Raw genomic sequence first — 25,680 nt, 5'->3', positions numbered from 1 at the left:
AATAAGCGCCATCCTAATATATATGAATATAATAATTAATGTATAATAGTGTAATTATTATAAAAGATGAGTTACTTTTTTGTTCACGTATAAGTAATGGATTATAATACTTATAGTTTTAGGTTATAAAATTTTAATTGATAAATATAGGATAGGAAATGCAACGCATTGTGAATATTATAACCATTTTAGATCATCAATGTCCATATTTTATGAAGTTGAAATTAAGAAATATGTTTCTATAGACCTTTTTTTAGTCATTACTTTGCAAAAAAATGTTTGTATTCAAATGTGCAGCTTTTTTTACAACTCTATAGACCATGTTTCAGAATATTTATGTGGTTCACTTATTAAGGGAAAATTACTTTTATTTGTATTTATTTTATATTTAACAAATAGTTATCTGTCATAATAAAATTTGATCACTTGTGGCTAATTAATTAAATAAAATTCAAAATATTATTAATTTAAAAATATCAGTATGTGTTTAGCGTTGATAATGGTAACATTGTTTCCGAAAAACATATCCGCGATTTTCAGTAATTTTTTGTGACTTTTTGAGTTTTTAAATTAATAATATATTTAATTTTATTAAAGTTATTTTCCATAAATTTTATTTTTGAAATTTACAACATAAAATTAATGTAGTCATTCATCAATTTTCAATATTGTTTAATCTAATTAAAACTCATTGTAGCTAAATTTATATTATAACGACATTATATAACCAAATTGCCTTACGTCAACTCAGTTAAGTATACCTGTGTTAATCTATTTATACAATATAAAATTTGAGTTTATGAAGGTCGACCACTCGGGCAAAAAATAATTCATTTACGTAAGATGAGGTATCATGAATATTAATGTTATAATATAACAAAATTATAAAATAATAAAACGTTAAAAAAATAAAATAAATTATTGATTAAGTTATTCATTTTATGTACGTGTGTTTATTAATTATTTTGTTACCCAAGGAAAGCTTCAAAGCCTATAGTGGCTAATAAATATTTTAATTTAATATTAATTTATTTGATTAAGCATAAAAATTAATAATTAACAATATTTTAGATAAATGTAGTTTTAATATTGTAGATTTTGACGTTCTTTTTTTCGTCGAATGTTTATCTCTATTTACAATATAAGGGAGACAACTTTTTTTTAAATGACACCATATATAATTACTTACGTTAACATATATGAGCTAATTAAGACAATTACTCATCGATAACTACTTTAAGATTAGTATTTCAAAAGTTATTAGCAATTATATACCTAGGTGAAAGGAGGAGTTTGACCAGGGAATATTTAATAATAAAAATAACAAGACCCGCGACATGCATCCAATCACTACTTTTTATTATTACTGTCTTTTAATATACCAGTTCAAGCTTATTATCGACCTGTTATTTTCTTAATTAGGTTATTAATTAATAAATAAGCTAGTTAAATATGTACATTACATCCATTGAAATAATAAATTTGACACCTTTATAATGAATAAGAAATGAATACGAAAAATACTTCATGATTGATTAATTGAGAAAAACATGAAACTAAAAAAACCAAAAAAAAAAAAATTCTTAACATTATATTTATTTTTTAGTGGTAATGATAATATAATGTCTTTGTATATTTTAATAAATTGACAGATCAAAAGGAAATTTTGTCGTAAGTTAACTTATTTAGATATCTTCAAAAAAAAATAGTATATTTTTGTCTTAAACTTAATTGTTGGTAGATTTTAATATTTTATAAAAATACTTTTGAACGCCCTACTCTTTAGACATATATTAAAAAAAATCATTACACAATACTCATTACTAAAAAAAAGTTGTTCATAATCTTAAAATATTAATATACGATTAATATTTTTAGTCTTATTATTAAGAATAAATAATCCAAGATAAATAAGAAAGTGTTGAATTTGATTTAAAAGTATATTTTATATTTAGTATCAAAAATCTAGAATATTTATATATCACACATTTTTTTTGTCAGAAATTTTATTGAAAAAGCCACAGAAAAATTGTATTGATTAATTTAATTATTATATTTTAAATCGCCAAATTAGAATTAATTAAATATTTAAAGATATATTTTAAAATAGTTTATGGAAATTTCCCAAAGAAAAAATTAATATAATACGTGATTTTAATTTTTATAAAAATAAACTGGTTGTTTAAAGTATTGATGTCTTAAACATCAATTTTTATTTTATGGCCGTTAAAATTTACCATAAAAACATTTAAATCTATAAACTTTTTTTATTCGATTTGAAACATTTCTCGAAAATATTTTGATGATGATCTCGATTAAGGTTATAACTCAAAAAAGTATTAATTTTTGTTTAAAGTTTTATTAACAACACTTAAAAATTTGTATTACTAAATGCATTAAAAAAAATTTTATTCCATAAATTTTGTTTCAATTCCAGATATTTTGAATTAATAGTTAGTATAATTTTTAGTTAATAGTAAAAGAGTTGTGTATCATAGGAGAATCTTTGGGTTATGGTAAATGTAAGAGCGTCGCTATTTAATATTACCATGCTACTTTAAAAATCCTTAAAAGCTAATATCTTAATAATTAATTTTACAAAACTGGTATTATTTAATAATAATAAAAATTATAATGAACTTTTAAAATTTATCACTAAAAACTACTATATAAATAATTTGTTCTTGCAATAAATTTGATATTTACTGTGATTTATAAAAATAAGTATAATTGAAATCTGTACATTTCTATGAAAAAAATCATTATTTAATGAATAAATGAGGATAATATTCTTAATTAATCACATAGTAGATAAACTGTATTTTTCAGTAACAAAAGATCCAATAATACCATTATTGTGATGTTAAGCAAATATCGAAAATAAATATTCAGTGAAATTTAATATTTTAAAAGAATAAATAACATGAACATGCCACATGCATAGTTAAAATTAACACACTTTATTGATGTTGATAAGATTGAAGTTCATAGTAATAAATTCAAATGTGACACTTATAAATGTATAGAAAATGGAATAAGGCAATAAAAAAATGTAAATGTAAATTTTTTTTTTTGCATATAAATTAGGGTATACCAAAGAATTTACAAAGAAAATTTTGAGAGAGAGTGTGTTAACTACAAAAAATATTATCAATTTATATAAGTTATTAAGATTTTTCTTTTTAAAGACATAAAAAATAATTAAGACTCTAAAATATTAACTTCCTATTTATTTATCAGTATTTTTAAATTTCACGGCATTTTATGAAAGTTTTGTTTGAGTTTTTTATTCATTGTTATAAAACGTGTAATAAGTGTAATAACAATAAATTTCAAAGAAATTTTAAACAAACTTTTCTAAACTGTAATAATGGTTGAAAATTTAAACAAAAATGATTAAAATAGCGATTCCTATACTTGTTTGTTTTTTCTTCAGTATGACTATTGGGAATGAACAAGAAATACAAGGTTAAAAAAATGTCTATATTTTATAAAATATTCTACGTAATAGAAACGTATTTTCAATTCTAATTGTTGATGTATTATATTTAACTAACGATACCTTAATTAAAAATACAAACATAAAATTAAATCATTAGTCTCTTTTTTCACAATTACTATTATTCATTTTAGAATGTTCAAGACAAATTTATATGACAAGTAAGTATATTTTCTAATTATCAACATAATAATCTAAAAGTGATTTAATTGTTATAATAATACAGATTTTTCATTGTTCTAGATGGTGTGATATTTTCATTGAAAGATGGTATTGACATTTTTTTTTGTTAGTTTAATTTAAATTATAAAAACAAAAAAACTATTAAAAATCAAAATTCATAAAAATGAATGAATGATTTTTTATTTTTATTTTATGTAAATAAAATAAAATAAAAAAGTTAACATAAAATAAATTGAGAAACAATAAGACCATAAGTGCAATATGATTGTAGTTGATTAAAAATTTTTGGAAAAAAAGGATTATAAATTCATTAGTAATAAACAATTTACTAACAACAAACATACATTAATATTAATTTAATAAAATAATTTTTTCTTCTCGTTACAGAAGAACAAGATAAACTAATGAAACTGTTTATTGAGAATTTTACTTATGGTAAAAATATTTTTAGTAAAAATTTGTGTGTATATCACTCACGTATATATATTTTTTATTTTACAGAAGAAATTTTAAAGTTCCTTATTTTACCAGGTAACTATAAAAATTATCGAGGAACTTTTAATAACGCGTTGATTCTTTTGAAATAATTACATTGTAATCATTGTGGGTGTTAATGAAATTTATATTTTATTGTACATTATAACTATATACCACTAGTACAAAATAAAGAAGAATATATAAAATCATATTTCTTTGTTTCTTAGATATAACAAATTACGAACCCGTCTATTATAGTAAGTTTATTAATAATCATACTTTTCCAAAATAATTCTAAAATATATAAAAACCATATTTATTTATATAATTATTGGTTTTTTAGTTACTAAAAAAATTAATAATAATAGTAATAATAAAATATTATTATAAAAATAATTATCTGGAATATTTGCTATGAATCAATAAAACGTAACATAGTTATAAAGCTGAGTTAATTTTTTTTTTAGGTAATGTAGCTTTTGATTTAATTGACCAAGAAAACATTATTCAAGATTTAATTTTGAGAGCTATTCCAGGTATCATATTTTTATTAATTTTAATAAATTATGTGATATTAATTTTTATAAATGTCTATTTTAATTACTCAAATTTGAAATTAATCAAAACCTTAACAGCATCATGAAATTATACATTAGAAAGAATATTCTAAATATTGAATGTTAATAAATTAAATGAAGACTCTATTCAAAAACCATATTCTGGACGGTATAACGAAAAATTCAATACTATTTGACCTTTTATTCAAAATTTTTTTTTATGTTTTCTTTTGGTTAACGCTCTTTATAAAATCTATTGATTATGCCAGAACTAATGGGTAAAACCTATACATTCCAGCGCAATGGAATCAAACCCTAGTTTTATACACCACGTTACAGTGCGTTATCAATTACCTAACTCAATTGATACCTACATATTTCACCTAAAAAATAAGGTTTCAAATAAAAGTCTTCATCCATTTGCAATAAAGATTATTTTATAATAATTCAACTAATTATTATTAGTTAATGAATTGTAAAAGTCTTCCTCACTTTTATTTCTGTAGATGAACTTTAATTACATTATTTAACTTTTAGTATATTATACATGCAAATATACTTAGCTATAACATGAATTATATGTTATATGTTCTCGATCAAAGTTATATTATGTTAATATAGCTTTATAAATTTATGCATAAAGCTCAGAGAAACGTATAAAGCAAAAAAAAAATTAATTTTTCAAACAATTTTATCTCATATAATAAAAGTTGATCACTTGTGGCTAATATTAATATTGAAATTATATATATATATATATATATATATATATTATTAATTTAAAACTAAATAATATTAAATTTAAAAGTATTTTAAATGTAATCCCATCATTTTTGTTGAATTAATTTTTGAACCATTTAAATTTAGAGGTACTTTGATTTAAGTTACAATTTTTAATACTGTATTTATATAATTGTAACATAATTCTACAAAAAAAATTAGAAAATACACTAAAAAAAAATGTTAAATGATATGTTTCTCTGATGACATATGATTATATGTTATCACACTTGTTACTTACAAATAAATTTTTATACAGGGATTAACTTTGACAAATTTTATACAAACAGTAAGCATATTAGTATTGTCATTTTTTTAAACAGTCTAGATTGATGACAAAGACTAAGGGAATATTAAATTTCCCTTCATATAATTTAAATGCTAACGTGTATCTTTAAAATAAGTGTTTAACGAAAAAAAAAACTAAATTTTATATCCCAAATTACTTTTTTTATTTTTTAAATACTTATATATTTATTGGGTCATATTTACCCAATAAATTAACTTTATAAAAGTTCTTTTTAGTTTCTACGAAAAGCAATAATTTATTCTTTTAAATAAATTATGTTCAATAATTTATTCCATACTATTTTTTTATAGTATTATTATAGCTCGACAATTATCTTTTATCACTGTTATTATTTTTAAAATTATGCAAGAAGTTTTGAGGGTATATAAATGTCCATCCCGAGACGGTCGAGTACAATAACTGATACCATCACAATGTCTTCAACTTGTCCCCTCATTCGATAGTTATGTTTTAAAAAATTACCTAGTAACACAAATTATTATTCTAAATTCATTTTATTTCAGAATATTTCCATTTGGAAGACTACACGTTGCTAAAAACTTTTCGAAATATTGACATAGCTTTAAAATTGTTGAGTAGAGCATACCGTTTTACATTTGGTAACTAAAAACTTAGTAATTGTACACAAAGTTATCAGATTGTCATAAACCACTCTATTATTCACAAAATAAATACAAATTTTGAAGAAAAAAAAATTATTAGTTATATATATTTTTTTATTTATCAGCCATTAATTCCATTTTAGAATCATCTCTTATTACTTATAGAGGTATAAAATTTATTTAACTAGCTTATAAAATATAAAATTATCTAATTAATAAAATGATTGGTTGATTACAACTTTTGGACCAGCATTTCGGAAGTTATTCGCAGTTTAAAATTATGACTGGAGTTAAAGAGTGGGTGCTGCTACTTTAGTCAATAGACACTTCTCGGTTGCATTTCTCCTCCAGACAAGGTATGAAAATGAGATTAACATCCAAATTGCTGGTACAAAAGTTGTTATCGACCAGTCATTTCCTTAATTAGAAAATTTTCTATTTTATGTTATCATTAAAAAAATTAAGTTAACACTCCTATAATTTATAATGGATGATTCTAAGAAGTAATTAATAGATGACAAATCACGATATATATAACAATGTACAATATGAATGCAATTAAAAGAAATTTATTTATTTTTTCAATTTTGTATTAATTTTCTAAGTAATTGTGTGAATTTAAAAAAGATAAAACAATCACTCAGTATACTTTATCTTGAGTTTAAAATGATAATTATTTGAATAAACCAGATTTAGGTTAGTTAATAAGACAAATAATCTAATACTTAATTATTGGTTATTTTTAGATTATATATTTTTTAAATTCTCTGTTTCTGAATATTAATAGTTAAAAACAATGTACTTTTTTTTATAACCATTTACCATGTAATAAAAGCACAAACTTGAAAGTTTTAAACAGAGTCATTTTGTTTTAATAATAATGACTTAGTTAATTCAAAAATCCAAAACTAATACAATGACAACACATTTATAATTAAAATTAAAAAAAATATATATTTTAACATTAACTCTTATTGTTTTAAAATTATGAAATGTTCATACATTTTTGGTTACTTCAGTTAATATAACTTGTTTTTTTAAGAAATCAACCTACCTAATTAAAATTGTAGTTATTATAACTCGAAATAAATTTTGTGCTTGAGGCGTAATGTTTTATGCTGGTTTAATTTTAATTCTGATTAATGTAATTCCATTTTTATATTTAAACAATTACATTTTACTCTTTTTAGGAAATAATAAAAATTGTGTAGAAGATGGCATAATAAAATGCAAAATAATAGCTTTATTAAAAAAAACGAAGAATAACAATATTCAACATCAAAACTATCGTTGTACTAAAGACGAATATTGTGTAATTAAAACAGTTTACAATGATGGCAATATAACTATTAAAAGATATTTTGACGAGTATTATGAGCCTTGGAATGAATACGCTGCTGTTACAATAGTTAATGATAAAATAACGTATGATTTTTTCGGAAATCTAGATTAAACAAAAAAAAGTTATTTTATGTATAAAACAAGAGTGAATAATATAAATATAAATAAAAGTAATCAAAACACATTATATCAACTTTGCGTTATTTTTTATTTAAATTCAAAAACATTAATTTAATTTATTCGATATATAAATATAATTAATGTAATTAATGTAACTATAAATTTATGAACCATTGTCTAATATAAATTAAACATTAATATACTAATAGTTTATTATAATAAAAACAATAATTTATATAAAAATAATTCAAACAATCGTAATACTCAACTGTTATAAGAAGAAAATAAAAATAATACAGAATGTATTTAACTTGCGCTGTGGGAGCAATACTTAACTGAGGCGCTCAGAAGCTAAGCCTATTAACTCCAAATTTTTAAAATCACTATTTTAATCCGACCATTCTATTATCAACACTATCACTAACCATGTTATTATTAACGCTTTTTGTAATAATAATAATATTGGATTAAAAAGTGAATTTTTTTGAAAGAAAATGATTTAAAAAATGTTGAGTTGATCGGTTTTGGCTTCTGAGCGCCTCAGTTAATAATCTGTGGCTTGCTGTAAAAAGGACCAATTAATATTACATCAATATTTTCACACGAAGAATAGCACAAACATATTTATACATTTTATATGGATGATGAAAAAAATATTTTTGCCAACTGAAGAAATTTGTTAAAATTTTGTGACTCTTTTGATTATTATTATTTATTTATTATCTTTTTGGTAGCAATCTCATATATTGAAAAAATGCCGACTAATTTATATAAATATTGACGAGAGTTGGCGTGGGCGTCTTCTGTCGAGACGACGCTAGTTATTGTACTAAATCACAGAAGTGTATTTTGGATTTAAACAAATAATTTTTTGATGTGGAACATTATTGCGGCGGGTCAGACCGGTTATTGGCATGCCGACCATCGTCACACGTGGCTATTCTCCCGCTCGATTCAACGATCCTCATTCTCACTGCGCTGAACTCCTACACCTACAGCGTATACATGGGCACTCATTAAGGGGGGACATGGCCCATAGAAAGTTTGGTCATTCCCTCTCTCCCAACGCGATAAACTCGTATACCTATGTCGTAGCACGGACTTCGAAACGAGTTGCCTGTGTTTTATTTGAAGGTAATAACTGCAACAATAAAATAAGCATGTGATAGATAAGAACAAAGTTAGTTTTTTGTAAAAATAGCAAAATTCACTTGGTCACACAATCAAACAGTTGCGTCGACTTCTCCTAAATACATATATTGTGATGCAATACATATACAGTATGGTTTATTATGTGTATACTGCCAACATTTTTTCGTTAAATAATGTTATTTTCATAAATATGTACACATCACAATTTAAATTCATTTTTATAAGCCATTGTTTATTGTAAGAAAAATTATTTCCAGTGTAGATTTTAGGGGTAACTTCCAAAAGATCAAAAAAGAACAATTTTTTTTTACTATTAAATGATGTATGATTTATATAAACTTTTAACTGCCCGATAACCAGTTTTTTATATTTTTTAGTTATAGGCGATTGAGATGCGCAACGCAAAAGAATTTTTATCTGTGCGTTATGGTAAAAATACAGCGTCTCTAAACACTATCACACTACTTACCTTTTCGAAATCTTCAAATGCTAATAACCTTAAAAAGTAATAATACAAATCTAAAAAATATTGACAAATCGAAATTTTATTTGGATTATTCTTCATTTAATAGGAGCAAGAATAAGTCCTTGTTAAACTTTCGAAGGTTATCCCAAAAATTTATTCTTTAGATATAATTTTTTAAACCATATATTTGATATTTACACGGTTCGAAAATGTAATTAAAATTTAAATATGTTCTTTTTATGAAAAATGTCATAATTTAATGAAAAAATGGAGAGTATTATACTTAATATACACTATATGTAAAAGATGGGTGTTATTTAGAGAAACATGATTAGGATAATGAATATCCGTAATTTAATGAAAAAGATACAAATCGTATAATAAGTAATGATCAAAAAGCCATAAAAAAAGTTGGAGGTGTTCGTGTTCAAGTAAAATATCTTTTTTATTATGCTATTTATATAAAATTTGACATCTTAAATCTAATAATAAAAGCCCAGAAAATGTTAAGTATATTTTTATAATTAAGGTGTGCAATTGTGTTTTTACACTGTACTCGTTCCTGTACACTTAACATCAGGGACGTATATTTCATTTTTAAGTTCATGAAATCCATGAAAATTTTTACATAAGAATGTGAACTTCACATGACATTTAAAAATATTTTTAAATGATTATGAGTCTATTAATATTGTTTTGGTGTGCCATACATAATTTATATACATATTAGTTTCGGATGTTTCACATCTGCAAGGCATAACGCGACAAATAATATTTTTTTCATTTTTATTAAACGTTTTTCGTGAATATCTTAAACAAACCAAAAATTTGAATTTATAAAGTTAAGAAATCAAAATTAAAAATGTGCATTTTTCGTTTAATTTCGATTTTTAACTTTTAATTACAATGCAAAGCTGAGAAGTTTATATTATGATAAATTATTTCTGATTATTAATTATAAATCAATAAGGAATATTAATCATTTCTATATATCTTTTGTTATTTAATAAATGCTAAAATCGAATTATTCAAAAATTATTCAATTAATAAATATATTCCATATATTTATATATTTATATATTATAGTATTCTATAATATACATTCAGAAATATTCCGTACCTAGTTTCTTTTATGATTTCTTCTGCTGTTGTGTTATTGAATTTAAGTTAAACCTATATTTTTTTTAATTTAGTACTCGTTTTTAACTAATTAGTAATAATATAGAAGATTAGTGGTATTAGAAATAAATATAATTGCAGATTTGAAATCAAATCAAAAAATTGATCAAGAAAAGTATATTTTTGACTCTGATGATAATTCCTTGTAGACCAGTGTATTTATTCATAATAAATAAAACATTATCTTTTATAAGGTTTTGCATCAAGTCTTTCAATTTTTATACACGTTTTCCATAGAAGTAACGAAGTATACAACTGATTTATAATTATTCATAATTTGTTCGTATATAATTACAATATTAAGTTATTGAATATCAAAACATACTGAATTTAATTTTGTAATATGTCTTTTATAATATTAATATAAAATTTTTTCAACTTTCCTAAAATTATTTCATGATGTTTAATAAGAATTGTACCGATTTTTTGTATATTTTCAATTGAGTTTAATTTTCATTTTTCAAAAAAAAAACTTCTAGTATAATTTTTTTTCTTGGTTCAACTTACAATTATAAAACTTTAACTAACAGATAAAATAGATATTGTTATATGAATTTAAAAATATTAAATTTGTGAATTTCGAATAAATATAAAGGAAAAAATTTTCTATTAATACAAAAAAAAAAACCAGAAAAATCTCGAAAATTTGCAATAAATATTGTTTTTATTTTTTGTATAATTTTCTATTGTTGTTTTGTTTTGAAATAATTGAAGAAATTATATAATACAATCTACTATATTTTTCAACAATAAATATGAGATTTATTTAGAGTTTACGTTTGACAATTGTATAAATAATTATAAAGATAGGTTTGTTTCAAAGCGATTTGGTGAATATGCTTTGATATTAAATTTATACATAATACACATTTACTTACCGAGTTATTTTGTAGTAACTATTTATCAGCAGATAAAAGTCTCAACAATGCTACAAGAGAATATTTATATGAAGTGGTTCTGTATAAAAATTTGTTATACAAATAGCTATAAAAATATATTAATAATGAGCCCATAGACGGATAATTGATTAAAGGCTTAGATACCCTCCAGTTATTATTATGCCTAAATTAAATTTAGTAGTTCATAACATTGAAACCCCTGTAATGTTCACACAAATTTTTTAATTTGTTTTAAATAATTGAATTGCAAAGTAAAAAATAGTAATTTCCTGGTCCGATAAACAGATACAATTGGATCGAATTTTTTTATAACACAGTAGGCCGAAGACCTTTAAGTCCGACCCTAGTTTGATGTATTTAATTTGAAAAACGACTGAATCAAGTAAGCACTACAATGAACTAAAAATAATAATTTTTTGAATTCAATATTTTTTAGTTTTAAATGAATTTTTTTAATTCTAAATAATTTTAGACACCAATGATCAACTACAATCATATTTTTTTATAGTTAAACATTATGGTAAAAATTTAAAAACTGTTGTTCTACATTTTATTTTAGTAAAATAGGGGTAAGTTGATATGAACTATTTTCTCAGTTTTACATTAAAATAAAAATAAAATATCATTTGAACACTTGAATTATCACATAAATCATTTTAATATAAATTTTAAGAGTTAAAATTTTCATCTATATTTAGCATTATTTTAATTCGAATCGTAAATACTTAAGCAATTAACAACCATAGATTTTAAACTAAACAAAAGTTTTTTTTAATTCGAGAAAAGCCATTAAAAATATCACATGATAAATTACTGAGAGTGTTATATAAAGATATACTTTCAGTACGATTTATTTAATCAAATTACAATTTATTAGTTCTAATGTTATATTTAGTGTTAGGCGCTTACCCGGATAGTTCCTATCATTAGTTATATAAAATGGGTCACAAATTGTAAAAGTAGCGTTTATTTACACAGTAACTCTTGCACGTGACAACTAATAAATTACAATAAATAATTAAAAGGTTTGACTTATTATTTAAAGCGATTTTTATTTAAGTACAAATAGATTTTATTATTTATACTATAAATCTTGCATTTCAATATTAGTTATAGTGAAAAATATTGTAAAGATATTATTAAACATACTTAAAGTAACAAAGTATATGCGCTTTGGTTTTACTTAATTTGAGGGCAAAATGTATTTATACTTTTATACTAATAAAATTCTTAGTTACCATCAAATAATTCATAATGTTTATTTTTTTATCAAAGGTTATTTATCATTAGATTTTTATTTTAAATGTTCTAATAATTTAACTTAATTGTATTCTATACATGGAATCTTAAAAAATGAATTAAATCAAACCAATTTAAAAAAAACCCAGCACAGGGGGATTGTGGCTTGTATATAAATACTACTTCTCATGAAAAAATTGTATTGATCCATACATTTTTTAAAAAGTTATAGCACTTTAAAGTAAAAAATGTCAATTATAAAATCGAAAATTTTCACACAAAAATAGCATTCAGTAGCCGTTTTCACCACGAAGACAAGTCCAGAGGTCCAATTTTTTTTTTCATATTAAAGTACATTACATTAGCTTTAATTTAACATATATATAAAAGTGTCAGACCTTCCGGAACATTTTCAAAAGTTAAGTTGAAAAAGCTAATTTTTTGTGAAAAAGTTGTCATTTTAAATCCCCCTCTATGGGCAGAAAAAAGGTTAAATTTACAAAAAAAATATACCAAATAATAGGTAAAGACATCAAGCATCTACAAAAAAAAAAATTATATTGATATGTTCATTTTTGAAAAAGTTACGGCAGTTTTTAGTAAAAAAAATTGAAAAAATTACGAAAATTAGCAATTTTTAAATTTGTAAGAAATCCTGAGCTGAGAAAAAGTGGTAACAGACACAAAAAAAAAAAAACACATCATAGTAAAACCAATACCTTCTCAGCTTCGCATCGAAGCTAAAACCTAATTTTATAAATATTATAATCCAATTAAACACTTAAAAACTCGATATAAGGGTTTTCGATTTTACTTTTGAATAGATCATCACTTTCATACTTGAGAATAAAATTTGAACTTAATGAAGTGATAATTACCATTATTAAAACGATTTTATAGGAAACAATTGATTGATAGTTTGAAAAATTGTTAGTTGGAAAAACAACTCAAATCTTATAATTTTATAATGAACAACAAAAAAGGTAAACCAGAAAGCAAAAAATATTTGCATAAAATGTTTACAACATTTATATCTTTGTATAATATTGTAGTAATATGCTCAATGCTTTGCATGACGCATCTTCTAATTATTAATGAAAAATGTATAATCTGTATTTTAAATAACTTGTAAACAAACAAATAATTTATCTGTCATAACAAATACGATGTTCAACACAATTTCTTATTATTTATATATATATATATGTCAATTTATCAATTGTTAAATATGTTATCTGAATATAATAATCCTGTAATGTATAATTAATACAATAAACTAAAAAGATTACTAAAAGCGCTGACAACAATATCCCTGGATTGGGGGTAATATCATTTTACTATAAAAAGCACTGAAATCCTTTCAGTCAAGAGAGTCAGGGAAAGACTCCAGAGAGACGAAAAAAAAAGAAGAAGTAACAGCGACCAAGAGAGTTCGTTTTCTCCGAATTAAAATAAGAATAAAAAGTAACAATTATCAGTCACAGCCCTGTGTTGTTGTCGGCTGACTTTTATGCGTTTTATTTATATATGAAAAGAACTTGCTTTAATTATTCATCTTTTGACGAAGTGCTAATTAAATACTTTTAAACATATATAAACATATCGAGATAATTATCAAATCATTTTACAAGCAATTTACAAGAATAAAAGAAGTAAGTAATTTTATGTTATCCCAATTATTTAAAGTTAATAGTTTGAGTAAAGGATGACAAAGCAATAGATCATTTATTAAATTAATATCTTAAAGTGTCAATTTTGACTGGTTGGTTAAAGAAATTATACATAATCACGTTATATGGTATTCGTGAACTGGCTCTGCCGTTTCGTTGCCTTAAAGATGTTTTAAAAAACCTAGCGTGATTTCTACTGTATAAATTAGGCTCTGGTATTCGTGAACTGGCTTCGCCGTCTCTTTGCCTCTTAGTTAGGACATTAGAAACTAACCAGACAAAAGTTTATTCTACCTCTATAAAAGGAACTTAATATATATTTTTATATCTACTTGTCTTTGTCGTTCTAAACCCTCGAACCATACGACCCCGATAAAACCACAACATCAGGTTCTCACTAAGCCCATCATTCATCTTTCATTTTCATTATTTATATTTTACCAACTCTGCCTTCTATATTTTTGAATTATAACAATATATAAATATATTGAAGATATAAACAAATTGTTTAAAGCTTTTTTGCTGAATATATTATGAATTTTATTATGTTTATTGTTAAAAAAATAAATACAATATATTTTGGTTTATTAGTATTTATGATCAAATATATTTATTTTCGTTTCTCATAAAAATTAAATAGACAGTTACAGGTTAAATTCTTCTTCATACCTGAAAGCATGAAAGTATTTAGATAAAAAATAATCAAACATAACCTTTTAAATATTATTCAAATTTTTAGTTTCTATGCAAAGTTGATAATGATCGTTAAAATCATGTTATTTTTGTGTTAAAATTTATGTTTTTATATTTTATATTTACAACTTTAAATTGCTATAACATGTTTAAAAATCTATACATTATTACAACTATTTTTTTTATAACTATTTACTATATATCTTATGATCCGACATACTGTTTATAAAAACAGACCATTTCTTCTTATACAGGGGAGGGAGAAGACAAAACTTGAAACTTATATAAAAATAGTAAAACTTTTTCAATTTAACTTTTAAAAATGTTTCCGTACTCTATGCTTCAAACGTGTGTTAAATTAAAGCTTATGTCACACACTAAAAGGTATAAATAAATTAGTCCCGATACTTTATCATCTATTATTAAACNCACTAAAAGGTATAAATAAATTAGTCCCGATACTTTATCATCTGTTATTAAACAACCTCCAAAGTTAAAATAAAATGTGTTTTTTGATACAAAAAATAATCGTTTATCATGTTGTTATAATTTTTTATTTTCATTTATTTATGTTCATATATTTGGTCAAGAGGTAAATTTATATGAATTGGTGGGAAATAACTATCCCATTAAACCTCCTCTTTAATAAAAAGATTTAATTGTTATTTATAAGTATTTTCGGGGAGAATTATTGCAACTTTTAAAATCAATTCAATGTATATATTAAAGTAGGCTGCCATTTTCTAAAAGAATATTTAACAAACAATAGCTTATGAAAAATTGAGATAACAAAATACAGAGTTATTCTTTTAACTTCTACTCGATAGCCACTTTTAGACACTCAATTTCTCTTCAAATAATAATTATATTAAGAAAATCCATTTGGTATTTTTTAATTTTAGTATTTCTTGATATCTAATTTATAATGATGTTTCTAGTTCATCCTTTTTGCCTTATAAGATACGAGTTTTATTTTTTTAAACGACAATATACATATTTAAATGACTTATAAAATAAAAAATGATCTAATTAAGAAAATGATTAGTCAATGACAACTTATGACCCATTATTTTAGAAATTATAACTATTTTAAAATATTGAGTTGTGGGTGAAGTGTGGATTATCTTATTTTTATCATTTAATCAATATTAATTTAATATTTAATGTAATAGATATAATTAGTATGTATTCATATATTATACTTAAAAATCATAAAACATGTAATCAGAATATAATTAAGGAAACAGAGTTCATGTTATTTTTGGAATAATTCAATAATTTCCTCTAAAAATTAATCACTATCTACAATTTTGCATTGAATCATTTTTTATGGTAATGGTTTTAATCACTGTCAGATATCTATATTCTTCCCATTTATGCCTCGCCCCCTCCCCTGTGCGTGTTTTTAATTTTTTACGTTATATTTTTTTTAGTTTTAATAAACAAATATTTATATGTTGACGTAAAATTTTAAAATAAATTTTTAATATATATTTTAGTGCAATCTTATTCAGGTACAAGGAAACATACTTTTTAATGTCATTATTCGCTTTTAATAATATTCATATTATTAAACAAATAAATAAAATATACGTTTGTACACATAAGTAAATATAGGTTTGGTAACAAGCTACACATGTAAAGACATACTAAAAACAAATATGGGACGACCATAAAATTATTGATAATTATGCGGCTTAGTATTATGCCTAAAACAATAACACTGGTGAACAAAATCAGAACTTTGTTGTGTCATATAAACTTTTATATTTTTACCTTCGATATGAAGCTGACTAGTTAAAAATTTAACATTACTATTTACCACAACATATAATACAAAATTATAATCTAGTACATCCATTAAAAATGCATTTAAACTTTTCACAAGTTAAATATCTTCAAATCTATTCTCAACTCTAACAATTAAGAACTAAGTTGATAGTTTTGTATGCCATTAAAATTAATAATTTGCAATACACAATGATTATAAGTATTATTTTTCGAAAAAGTTTTGCTATTGTCAACATAATAATACATTTCTCACAGATAGCATATTTTTCTTCGTAGAATTCTTGTTGTTTAATATTGTGCAGTTGAGAGGATTTCTAAAAAAAATGTTAAGTAAATATGTCAATCATTTCCTGGAAACAAATTCATAATATTAAAAATAAATAAATAGAGTAGCAGCATAGCTTAAAAATTTAAAAGATTTTACAATACATTTTTAATTTGGTTGATTTATTAGAAGAAATATTAATAACTTTCAGTACATACAAATATTTTACTTAAATATCTATAGAATACGAAGTCCTCCGTATTAAAAATATTCTAGTTCCGATAATTTTTTGTTTCGACCTATGCTAAGAAGGTATTAATTTTACTATGATGTGTTTTTTTGTGTGTGTGTTTGCCTGTTACTACTTTTTCTCAGCTCTCATCGAACCGATTACTTTCAACAATACATCAAAAGATCACAAATCGTATTTAGTCGAAGACATTACCATCAAAAATTGAAAAAATTGCCTCGTTCCTTGTAAATGGCGAAAATCTCAAAAAGAATTACAAATTTAAAAATCACTTATTTTCGAAATTTTTTCTATTTGTTTTTACTTAAAAGTGCCATAACTTTTTGAAAAAAAGATGAATAGAAACTAATTTTTTTTTATAGATATATTAGGTATTTACCTATTATTTGATATACTTTTTTTTGGAAAATCTGACACTTTACCTGGCCACAGGTGGAGGGGGATTTAAAATGACAACTTTTCCACAAAAAATTAACTTTTGAAAATGTTCTACTAACACTTGTATATATATCTTAAATTAAGGCTAATGTAATATACTTTACTATGGAAAAAAATATTTCGAACTTTATTTTGTCTTCATGTTGAAAATGGCTACCGTTTGCTATTTTTGTGTTAAAATTCTCGATTTTATATTTTACATTTTTGATTTTATATATCTATAATTCTTTGAAAAATGTATGGATCAATATAATTTTATTATGAGAAATATTATTTATGTACCTCTTTCATTCGACATACTTTTTTTTTAAATCGGGCCATTTACTTTTATACAGTGGGGTTCAAAAGTTTAAATATTTGTGTTTTACTACATAATCCAACGAAAAACTCAAGATCCTTCATAGTAGCTTAAACAAAATTTAGAATTGCGTATAATTTCTAACAATAAGCAACTATCCTCCCCCACGTATAAAAATATTAATAAATTTCGATATATTAGTCAAAGAATTATTATAGATCATTTCCTATTTTATGAGTTAGATAAATATATATATTGGCATTTAAAAACTAAAAAAAGCTTAAGTCGATACTCCTGAAAATTATAAAAAATGATGCTAACAAGTAATTAGTAGGTAATAAATAAAAAAATAAGTAATTAAATAAACCCAAAATATTTTAATCAATATTGAGAAAAATTATGCCACTACTACTTTACTGCTTATCCATGAAATACTATTTTACAGTTCAAAAAAATTGTATAAATGAATAAAGTTTCAATACCTAGTTATGATAAACGAATCATTCTGCATAGAAATGATAAGCTTTCAAAAAAATTGATCACTAAATAAATTTTAATTTTATTAATTTTTGAATAGTTAGAAGCGACGCCGAATAGCCAAATATAAATTATTCCCGAAATATTAGCCGAATACATTGGTAGTCTAAAGAGTGTAGATGATGTGGGAGATTGTGTCAATAAGAAGTTTAGGATAAGGGTGACCGACCCCAAATAGTTGGGATTAAGGCGAGGAAAAAGAAGAAGACATTGGTAACCTAAAAACATAATTAGCATAAATGACATCATGGAATTTTTAGAATCTACATATATCAATATAGAGTTATTATTTTATATAAAAAAGTTCTATTTGTAAAAATATTATACCTTGAAGTTGAATTATGTATTTGAAATTAAAATAACTTAAGGTATTAGGAGTTAATTTTATTGCAATTATTCTAATGATCCAAGTTGGTCAAGACCGGGTACGAAAATGCTTTAGAGACAAAACAAATGTATATTAGTTGTTTTAAGTATATATTAGTTTAAGTGTATATTATTTTAGTTATAAAAGTATATTAGTGAAAATAACTTTTTTTTTTTTAAGTGTTGTAATAGTTTCAATTGATAATTAGAATGTACGTTCTTCTATTTACACAAAACTTGGGAAATTGTTCAATTATTAAAACACTAACTGTTCCAAAGTCAATTGAAAATTTAAGTCAGCGCGAGCTATAATTCTATTGCATGAAGCAAGTTTTTATTCAATGTTATAAAATGTAAATACTACATTTTAAATATAAATACTTACATTCTAGTATATAAAAATTGAAATTTTGGCATTAGACCTTTAATAAAATAACACGATATGTTCATTAGCCAATTATAAATTAAGGTTATAATTAAATATATAAACTTTATTATAAATTATACCCCTTGAACTATTAAGAAAAATACTTCTAGGTAGTCATTGAAACAAAATATTGTCAACACCGTTAAAAAGAAACTAAGTTATTTTATTTACTTTTTCTTGGATATTTTTAAATAAGAACTCCATGAAGTATTATAAAAGAGTTTAAAATTCTAAAATAATTTAATAAATATACATATTTTTCACTTAATATAAAATATAGAAAAATAATAAAATCAATTCATAATTTATTTCAATGACAGATACGACATCAGCTAAGAACTACTAACTTTGAGGAAATCATTAAGCGAATGTTTTCGGTTAGTATTTTCAATATTAATTATATATGATTATATTTGATCAATGTATAGTATAAATTTAAATGAATCAACTTCAAAATCGATTCGGATTCACTGGCGTAATCATAGGGGAGATATAGTTTCATTTGAAGGAGATGTGAAAATTTTTTTGTATAAATCTACTCCAAAACGAAATCATAATAAACCGGCAGGCGTAGGTTATCCTAAAACTTACAATAAAAAACAATAATGATAAAATTAAAGATAAAAGTGTGTTTAAAGATATTTTAAAATAAGCCAATCAGAACAAACAAATTCTAAGAGTGCTTATATTTGCAAAATACGCGTTTTTGTACAAACTTATTCAAAATAAACTAAATGTTGAATTGGAATAATTCGATAATACAATTTAACTATTTACAAAGGTAAATAGTGCGCCTGTTCCTCAAAACATATTAATTAAAAAAGGCGATTTTTAAATAAAGAGCGGTTAATCTACTTTTATAAATAAACGATTATTATGAAATGCAGAACTAAATGAATTTATAAGACAAGTGTGTAATTTTTAAAATACAACGTCATTTTGGTTTAAGATTGAATAATGCATTTACATAGCATTATATATTTATTTATATAATATATTTACATATATTTAAAAAATATATAGTGCTATATAATTGTATGATGAAATATTATAACATTCCTACGTAATTAACTATCTAGTCCATTAAAAAAAAATACTATTTTAGAAGCTACTTGAACATTTTTAACAGTAATTAAATCTTTGCTTTAATACTTTATTTTTCAGACAAATGTCATCTTATAGAAAAAAAAATATTATGTCGAATAAAAATGATGAAAAATTCATTAACTACCGATTGTTTAAGATTCTCAAGCTCAACCGTTCATTTAACCCGTTTAATCTGGATGTTTTACGAAAATTAAAATATTATCAATTTTTATATGGATTTGTATTACTTTTGGAGATAATAATTATCAACTGCTGTTTATTAAAAGGGTTTTATTATGTAATTAATGATATTGCTACTACCGTGCAGCTTTTTCTATCATTACTCTGTACAATCAGCACAAATCTAAATACCTTTACATTTTCTCAACATTTCAACGATTTTTGGAAACTATTTAGAATAATGAGAAATGACTTTTTGAGTTATATGCATAATAGAAAAGATATATTTCAACAATACCAGACAAAATGTATACTAATAACAAATATTTATATTTTTGTTTACTTTTTTACTGGATTATCTTGGATTTTTAATTCATTATTCATCAAAGAGTTTCATTTTAAAACAAGAAATGACGTTAAAATCATTTATCGAAACAACATCTTTAATTTATATTTCAGTATTATGCCCATTTCACTCTATAATAAAATATTCCCTGTTGTATATATAGCTGAGTTTATTGTTACAATACATACAATTTTCGACCTTTTTTTAAAAAATCTAATAGTAATGCAATTTTGCTGGATGATATCAGCAAAATTAAGGACTATAGCTTCCATGTATGAGACATTTGGTTACAACGTATTGGTTGTTGATGAGGGTGAGTTATTTAAAATAATTAAATTACATTCCAGTTAAATGGTATAAAACAAATTATAACTAAAAAATAAAAATAGTGCAGTTAACAGAAAATTTTTTTTTTCTTAAGTTCATAATAATTCCGTTACTCTTGCTGATTTACATTAAATCAAAACATGTCCAGTTAAGAATAAAATTGCGGATAGAGTAGTATTTTTTGTAGAAAATTCTTCAAAATAATCCGATTAGCACTAAGTGCACAGTTTTATCGACATCTCACTAAGAAATCATCAATACTACGAAATGTCGCTAAAAATTTTAAATAAAGATTTTAAATAAAATAATAGAATATTAATAAAGATAGTCTTGCAACCTATTTAATGAGTTAAATCATTCAGCACAAGTCATCAATTAAAATTCTTTTTATTTTTCTAAAGATACATATAGCGAAAAAAAGTTTTCAGGTAAGTACAAAGTGTGCATTTCGTTCTTTGCTTGATTTTTGGTTTGGTTCTGATCTCATATGAACGATTTTTCTTTTTCATATTTTAAATTTTTATAAGTAGAAAGTGAATTTTTTTGGTTTTTATATACTTTTATTAACTTAATGTAGTCCAACATCTCGTCATCATCTCGATGAGTTTAAAAAAAAATGAAGTTGTTTTTTACATATATCAATAATATATTGCATAATAGGAAGTAACCTATTTTACATATTATAGTATAAAATTTACAAAAAATAAAATAAAATAGAAATTTTTGTAAAACACACCAGTATTATCTAAGGGTGTAAAACTGACATTTGATGGCCGATTGGCCGTATTGGTGTAGTATATCTTGTATTAGTATCTAGAAATGGTCATTTTGTTTAAGTATTGATCCAGTATCTATAGGTATGTTTTTTTAGAAAAAACAACTTTATTAGAGAATAATTATTAGAATGTTCAATAAATATACCGGGATTGATTAAATATATATTTATGATAATAAATTCTACAATATAACAGTTATATTAACAGTTATTCATCATAGTTACTATGATGACAAAATTATAACCAGAACAATTAACGATACATCAATTTAAATTTACAACTGATATAGTTTACTTTAAAAAGAATGTTTTGAAAAAAATTTATATTTATAGGTTTTATTTTTTCTTAAAGTAATGTTATGAGCATATTTTAAAGTCATATAATACATATTTATGTCATATTTTGTAGTTTTTTAAAACCTAATAATCTGCTTTCTAGTTGATATTATGTGTATTTTTACAATTATCTTACATTTTTATAGGACCAATAAGAAATAAAATTGAAGACCCATACGTTGAAGTTTTAGAACTAATAACAATGTATCATATAAAATTAATCAAGTATGTTGAAACATTGAAAGAGTTACAAAGTAACATATTATTTCATTTTTAAATAACCACTATAAATTGATGATCCCGTTTCAAATAAAAAATCAAACCTAATATTGCATAAATTAGAATTCCTGGAAATTCATACTCACGGTTAATGTTTGAGATATATTTATTTTTAGATTCCTTAAGATAATGATGTGCAGTCGTATAATATTTTGGGCAGGCGCAGTACACAAACACCAGTGAGAGATGGTTAGCATCACTATGTATTGTAATTGTGTAACAAACGAATCAAATTCAAAAATTGTTTGAAATTTTATTTCCTTGTACATTGTCAAGTTAAAAATAGTGTTCTACATTTAAGAAAACAAAATTTAATATCTCTAAAGGATAGGAACAGTAATTATTTAACTAAATATCATTTTAGAGTTTTTTGAACCAATTTCAAAATTTAAAAATTCTCAATAGTTTCTGAGAAAAAGAGCCTCTTATCCTTAATTGATTACTCTATATTTTTTATTTTAAGCTCAATAAAGCAAATCTATTCTAAAAATAAAAAAAAATACCATAAAATTTTTTTATTAGGTTTATACAAAAGTTTTACCAAATTATGAAACCAATCACAATGTTGAGTTACGGAATTAATTTTGTCAGTTTTATAATATTAACTTACTTGATTATAGTGGTAAAGTATCAACTTATATTAATAAAATTATCGTTAAAAAATAATACATTACTCAGAAAAATATTTTTCCACAGAATTATTCTGCAAACAACTACACTTTAACTTTACTATCTTTTAAATTATTTGCAACATCATTCTTATCTATGCTTAATTTACTACTCATGTGTTATTTCCATAGCTTTCTTGAAAAACATGTAAGTTATAAAATTAGTTTTAATTATTACAATAATTATATTTATAACTGATAATATACAATGATTATATGAGTTGAACATTTAATCAATAATAATAAATGTAAACATCATGTCAATTTTTATCTACAGTTAAATTTTAAAAAACGTCAGTTACATATTATTATTTTGAACTTAAATGCATTATTATATAATATTAAATTTTTAATTACTTTTGTTACAAAAGTTTGATATTTGTAACTAATTATACTTATGTCTTCCGTTTAATTAAACCTTATTATCCTAAAATAAAAAATATTTGCAACTATGGATTAAAAAGTTTGTTTATGTTTAAATAATTAACAAATATTTTATACTGATACATAGATAAACGAAATAAGTTTTGCAATATACAGTAGTAGTTAGATCGATAAAAGTATATATATATAAAAAAAAAAGTGTTATATACTTTAAGTCTCCATAATGCGAATAAACCAAAAATGAATATTGCTCCAAATTAGCTGTTGAATTTAATTTTATTTACTAGTGTAAGTACAATTTTATTACAATTTATTTTTTATCTTTATAATTTTCATTTGATTTTCAAAATTTTATTTGATTCCAATCAAATTAATCAATTAATAATTAATTCAATTTTTTATTATAGGTAATGCGAGTTTCTTACTCGATCATTTCACTCCTAGCAAAGAAATCTAAATAGTCTTACAGTAGAATATAGAGAAATATTCTTTAATTCGTATTTTAAAATATTGTAACCTTTTCAAGTAATTTTAGTGTTAATTCTTTTGCTTCTAAATGATAGGTATATTATTCTTTTTAATATCACAAATAAAAGAGAATTGAATAATTTAACCAATTTAAGTTTTAACTTTAATTAAAGTCACAACTCTGGACTTGTCTTTATAATGAAAATGGCTACCGAATGCTTTTTTGTGTGAAAATTCTCGATTTAATATTTTACATTTTTTACTTTATAATGCTTTAACTTATTGAAAACCGTATGGATCAACACAATTTTTTTATGAGAAATAATATTTTTAATAATCCCTATTTTATTCAGTATTTTAATAAGAAAATAGCAGATCATGTAGCTTTTGGAATAATCCACCAATTTTTTTTAATTAAACACTATCTAAAGATTTGCATCGAAGTGTTTTTTTTTATAGTGATTTTAATTACTGTCAGATATCATTATACTTGATCCAACTATGGCATGTCACCACTGTGCCGTGACCCCCCTGTGCTGGGTTTTTTTTTTATTGTTTAAACAATATTAATAACGCATACTATAGTTTTTGAGCTACAGCTCTTTGACTTTGAAAGAAAATTGAATTTTTTTTAATGAATTTTGTTATTCCAATCTATTATATAAAAGTAGTTAGGCTGTGTAACATTTAAGAACTTTTATTATTGAGTACCGAAATAAAAAGAAATATCTAATCAATATAAGGTACAAAAACCTTAGTGTAATAACATAAATATTATCATTCTTGATTGGGTCAGTTTGCCAAATAATTGAAAATTATATTTCTATTAAACTTTTAATATGATAAGTGAAAATGAGAATATTTCATTTCGTCTGAAAATGCACTTTTTCACAGATAATATTTATAAAAAAAACAATTTTCATTTGATTCTTAAAGTTTAACTCCTTGAAATCTCTCATCTTATGTAAAATTGGCGCTACTTTATGCTTCCTCTTGCATGTTTATTCTTTACCCTATACTCATTATGTGCTCTATTTTCTCGTTAACCGCTCAACACTCTGAACCATACAACATAGTTGGTATCACTTCACTCTTATAATACCCACGTTTTAGCTTCATTAGGATTCTTTTATTGCATAAAGCAGTAGACACTTTTCTAAATTTAATTCGCCCACACTAAGTCTTGTGCCCCAAGTCATTAACCTTTTGTAAAAATGATCCAAAATATTAAAAACTTAAATAATGAAAATAATAAAATTATTCACAACATTTTTTTATAAAATTATTTTTAT

General features: G+C 23.0%; 2 protein-coding genes across 6 annotated transcripts; both read left to right on the top strand.

Moving 5' to 3' along the window:
* Positions 1-2,829: 2,829 nt before the first annotated feature.
* Positions 2,830-7,936, top strand: LOC126901668 (uncharacterized). Of its 5 annotated transcripts, none has more exons than XM_050678322.1 (10): positions 2,830-3,052; positions 3,634-3,660; positions 3,743-3,769; positions 4,070-4,117; positions 4,184-4,213; positions 4,387-4,416; positions 4,627-4,695; positions 5,756-5,785; positions 6,310-6,405; positions 7,599-7,936. In XM_050678322.1, exons 2-10 carry the CDS (start codon positions 3,654-3,656, stop codon positions 7,859-7,861), a joined length of 600 nt encoding a protein of 199 aa, XP_050534279.1. In that variant the 5' UTR covers positions 2,830-3,052; positions 3,634-3,653; the 3' UTR covers positions 7,862-7,936. The 5 variants fall into 5 exon arrangements, with proteins under 5 accessions (XP_050534279.1, XP_050534280.1, XP_050534281.1 ...); XM_050678320.1 differs by lacking the exon at positions 2,830-3,052 and adding an exon at positions 3,105-3,468; XM_050678323.1 differs by lacking the exons at positions 2,830-3,052; positions 6,310-6,405 and adding an exon at positions 3,101-3,468.
* Positions 7,937-13,863: 5,927 nt separating this feature from the next.
* LOC126901115 (uncharacterized) lies at positions 13,864-23,781 on the top strand. The gene is made up of 6 exons (XM_050677356.1): positions 13,864-14,456; positions 19,860-19,916; positions 20,704-21,464; positions 22,736-22,814; positions 22,985-23,057; positions 23,669-23,781. The coding sequence occupies exons 3-5, from the start codon at positions 20,708-20,710 to the stop codon at positions 23,049-23,051; spliced, it is 903 nt and encodes a 300-aa protein (XP_050533313.1). The 5' UTR covers positions 13,864-14,456; positions 19,860-19,916; positions 20,704-20,707; the 3' UTR covers positions 23,052-23,057; positions 23,669-23,781.
* Positions 23,782-25,680: the final 1,899 nt, after the last annotated feature.

The sequence above is a fragment of the Daktulosphaira vitifoliae genome, unplaced genomic scaffold, assembly GCF_025091365.1.
Source record: "Daktulosphaira vitifoliae isolate Bord-2020 unplaced genomic scaffold, ASM2509136v1 Scaffold_3, whole genome shotgun sequence".
Classification (NCBI taxonomy): Eukaryota; Metazoa; Arthropoda; class Insecta; order Hemiptera; family Phylloxeridae; genus Daktulosphaira; species Daktulosphaira vitifoliae.
This window is presented reverse-complemented; position numbering and strand designations above follow the sequence as displayed.